We start from the raw sequence: 4,319 nt of genomic DNA on the forward strand, positions 1-4,319 counted from the left end.
TTATGCCAAGTCCCAAACAAAACACTGCATGGGAAAATGAGGCGCAGCCACACACCTGACTCGTGTGTGTAGAGTAGGTGAGATGAACTGGGAACGCAGGCAGTGGGTCAAACCACTGTGAGGAAGGGGAGGGGGGAACTCAACGGTTTCTAAATGCATTTTTTGCGGGGGGTTTTTCTACTTACACAATTATTTAGGTATACATACATATTTTTCACAATAGAGTGCGCGATATTTTTTTTTATATTTTTTTTGGGGGGGTGGAAATGACAATCCTCGGACATATCCCCCCTGTCCCCCCCGTGATTTACGCCCATGGTAGGCACTCGGACTCAACCAGATAATAATACTCATCTGGATACGGTACTTCCGGTACATCTTTAATGTTCTGTGTAAAAAGTGTTTTCTCGTCTAATTGTAGTTTTTAGAATTTTAGAAATATCGTAACTGTTTTGTTTTAGCTAGACTATCATAGCATTTGTTATTGTTTACATCCTAGAATTGTAAACGTCACAGTAGTTTAAGTGGGCGGAGCTTACACAAACTATATAATAGCGTTCGGTTAAACAAAATCTTATATTCCTTGCTGAACAATCCACTGTGTGACGTACAAGATTTTTCTCATACTTAGGAAAACAAATTCCCTTTTCACCACTGGTAACATCTGATATACTAAGGTGAGGTTAAGTCCTGATGAACGTGTTTGATCTTCAGATACAGTATCTAGCTACTCATTTTGATGCGTTCCCCTGGTTGCATAAAAAGTCACTTTCCTGTATCATAAATTAAAAATCTTAGTATTTTTTTTTTTTAGTTTTTCTCTGAATTTCTTTTGCGTGCATCCATTAAGAAACAGGAAAATGACTTTTTATTTATTTTATTTTTTTTAGTGTGGTCCTGGACTATTAAAAACCCCCAAACAAATATAAATGTAATGACCAGAGGGTATTGTTAGTTTTACTAATTTTTCAGTATCACACATATGGTAATATGGTCTAGTATTTACTCGTTTACTGTCCATATGTTTTTACAAAGCTTTAAAAAAAAATCAAGTCAATTCTGACGCACACGCGCACCCACACACACACAGATGTACATGCAAACAAACTTGTCACAATATAATAATAAATGTTTGTCTTTTTTATTTTAGAGGAATAAAACGATGAATTCAAATATTTATAGTGAACAAATTCATATAGGAAGTCAGTCTGCCATGGCTCAAGATCATCAGGTAATTTAAACCAAACACTAATTGCAGTTTGACATGGAAGTCAAATATTGGCAAATTTTGTTTAAAACCATATTTTAATGTCAGAAGAATCCTAGGGTTCTTGATCACCTGATCATAACATCCAAATGTGCTTCTACCCCCAACTGTTGCCACAATGTTTGAAGCACACAGTGTCTTTGTATGTTGTATCAATTGGAATTAACCGGACAACTAACTACACCCAAGTCTTCAGAGGCACAGAGGCACAGACGTTTGGCCATGTAGTATTTCTAAGTTCACAGTTGTTTTCTTTAGATTCTCTTGAAACGAGAAAACAAATAACAATATATAATTAAATGCACTAATTTAGCCATATATTCATATCATAGTGTTTTTTAGGAATTAAACCCATGCTCATGAATTTGTTATTTGTCTTCATGGTTGTTGACATAATGACAAGAGAGAACTCAAATATTAATTGCCACACAGCCCTATTGTTGTCAGGCTGACGACCATGACGTGGAAGCGGAAGTAAGTCAATCATGGTTTATTGAAAACAGTTCAACCAAACAACACTCACATATGCCAAGGAGAGAAGCAAACTAAGATATCCGCTCGAGACGAGTAATCCACAACGGAAGTTAAAGTCCAACGGAAAGCAAAACGAAAGTAAACCTCCTATGGCCAAGAGTAGTCCACCACGGAACGGGGTTGGGGAAACGGAACCAGCGGGGAATGCTGGCGGTCGAGCAGCCACGGGGAATCACCAGCAAGACATTTAAGAACCGACAGCCTGTGACTCGAGAACGTGAGTCTATATAGTCTGATCCGTAACGAGCCACAGCTGTCGGTCGTTCAGGCAGGCACGGGATAACGAGGAACCATGAGAGATACTGGGGTGTGGCAGAGTGAATCTCTGACAGCTACTGAGGGGGCGTGGCAGGGTGGATCTCTGACAGCGGCCGAGAGGGGCGTGGCAGGGGAATCCCTGACAATTGTTTAGGTGAAGGAGAAAAGCCTACTGAACTTGTACTGTATTGTGAAATAAGGCTTTGATTTGAAAAGAAATTGCACAATTTTTGAGCAACTGATTTATTCAACTAATCAATAGTAAAATATGGAGAGACTGCAAAACATTTTATGTGCCAATTTCTGAGACTTAACACCAGATTTACTCCACACGAAAAAAAAATGTATGTGCATGTAAAAAGAATTAATAGAGACATTTTTAAATAGTGGTGAATAAAACTGATAAAGAATACAGATGTAATTATTTGTGAAGCTTTTAGATTTCGAAATTTCGAAATGTAATTTTAATTTAAAAAAAAAATATTTTAATTGGTTTTGCTCTGGTCATGCATTTTCATGTTCTAATAGCCTAACAATTAATTATAAATTTGAAGCATTATTACATTTTGTGTACATTTTATCAGGTGAAAGTATTTTGTATTTTGTGATTCTACAAAAGAAAAACTCATAAAGCATTAAATGTGTTTTTAGGCAGCATATGAGATGTGTTCTACCAACACCAGCCTGCAAAAGGATGCAGTGATGGCGAGCTCACCAGCCCCTCTGCACAACTCTCAGCAACCTTGTGAGAATGATTCACAGAAGAGGGAGCTCCGCCTGATGAAGAACAGGTAAGACTCGAGTACTAGTCTTAGCAACAAAATCAAAATACTGTTTTGAACCTGCCAAGAAGGCTTTGCTTACTCATATTGAGGCAGATGAACAATTAAAGCAGATCACATAGGATCCACTCCTGTGAGCCAAGAAATGAAAAAAAAAAAAAACCCTGACCTCCAACCAGCTTGCTAGAGACAAAAGTTCAAGCCACTGTAAAGTTCACTGAGATCACAGTTAAAGTTTGTTATGGGCATTAACAGAAGGTCATCTTCTGTATATAGAAGACATTATGCATTCTGCTGCTTCCACATAATTGACTGATCCACTGAAATTGTATATAATGTACAATATTGTAAAGTTTTTAAATTCCTGTCAGAGGCTAGGGTTTATTTTACTTAGTTAAATATATATTTAAACAATTATTATAATTCACCCGAGGTTCCTAGAAAATGCTCTATAAGTCAATGAAAAAAAAAATGGTCAAATCTGAAGTGAAACTCCCTCTTTAGTAAATTAGTTTTAAAGTACTGTGTATTTTTTAAAAGATACAGTACTTTTAAACCACTTACTAAAAGGAGTAAACGCACGGAATGCCACTGGAAGAAGAAAGAGCATGTCAAATGTCTCAAGAATCGTGTTGCCGTGCTCGAAAATGAAAACAAGTCACCCTTTGAAGAACTCAAAGCCTTAAAAGACTTGTAGTGTCGCAAAAAGAACAAACATTTAGAAATCACACATTGGAGACTTTTCTCTTTACAGATTACTGAATGGATCCGAGCAGAAGCACTTTTTGTTTAGTCACTGCTCGCAACTCCAGAAAAACAGGCACAGATGCATTGCTTATGTAGTTTAATATCTTCAACATTGTGAAGACAGTTTAAGAAAATTGTGTGTGTGTGTGTGTGTGTGTGTGTGTGTGTGTGTGTGTGTGTGTGTGTGTGCAAAGTGGTTGTCTTACAGAACTGATTTGCTGCATTGAAAGATGAATGTTGTATTTTACTTTTGTCACTTGTGCTTTTTGCAGGTATGCGGCTAAAGAAAGTCGACGCAGAAAAAAAGAGTATATAAAAAACTTAGAAGACCAAGTCGCCATGATGACAATGCAGATCAAAGAACTCAAAGAGATGATTAATTTCTTAAAGGGAAATGTAAAATTATAATAAACATCTATTTGGGTCTTAACATTTACTGCCTCATTGCTTGTCTATACTTTTTCTTTTTTATTCATTTGATTTTCATAAAGATTTTAATCTTCTGCTTTAGTTTTTATGTCTTTGCGATAATAGAAATATACAAGTAAATAAATGCTTCCCTGAGTTTTAACAAAAGAAATTTATTATCTATTTATTTACAAAAGTGTCAGTTTGACTATATAATAAAGAAGCTGTTTTATGTGTATATTTGATTGTACCTTTCTAATATGGCATCTCCAAAACAGCTGTTGTGGGATGTTCCCGGTCTGCAGCGGGCAGTATCTATCAAA

General features: G+C 36.4%; 1 protein-coding gene across 1 annotated transcript; it reads left to right on the plus strand.

The window, feature by feature from the left end:
• Positions 1 to 421: 421 nt before the first annotated feature.
• Positions 422 to 4,018, plus strand: LOC124384822 (cAMP-responsive element modulator-like). Its single transcript, XM_046847749.1, has 4 exons — positions 422 to 677; positions 1,151 to 1,231; positions 2,711 to 2,850; positions 3,861 to 4,018. The coding sequence occupies exons 2-4, from the start codon at positions 1,163 to 1,165 to the stop codon at positions 3,994 to 3,996; spliced, it is 345 nt and encodes a 114-aa protein (XP_046703705.1). The 5' UTR covers positions 422 to 677; positions 1,151 to 1,162; the 3' UTR covers positions 3,997 to 4,018.
• Positions 4,019 to 4,319: the final 301 nt, after the last annotated feature.

The sequence above is a fragment of the Silurus meridionalis genome, chromosome 4 (genome assembly GCF_014805685.1).
Source record: "Silurus meridionalis isolate SWU-2019-XX chromosome 4, ASM1480568v1, whole genome shotgun sequence".
Classification (NCBI taxonomy): domain Eukaryota; kingdom Metazoa; phylum Chordata; class Actinopteri; order Siluriformes; family Siluridae; genus Silurus; species Silurus meridionalis.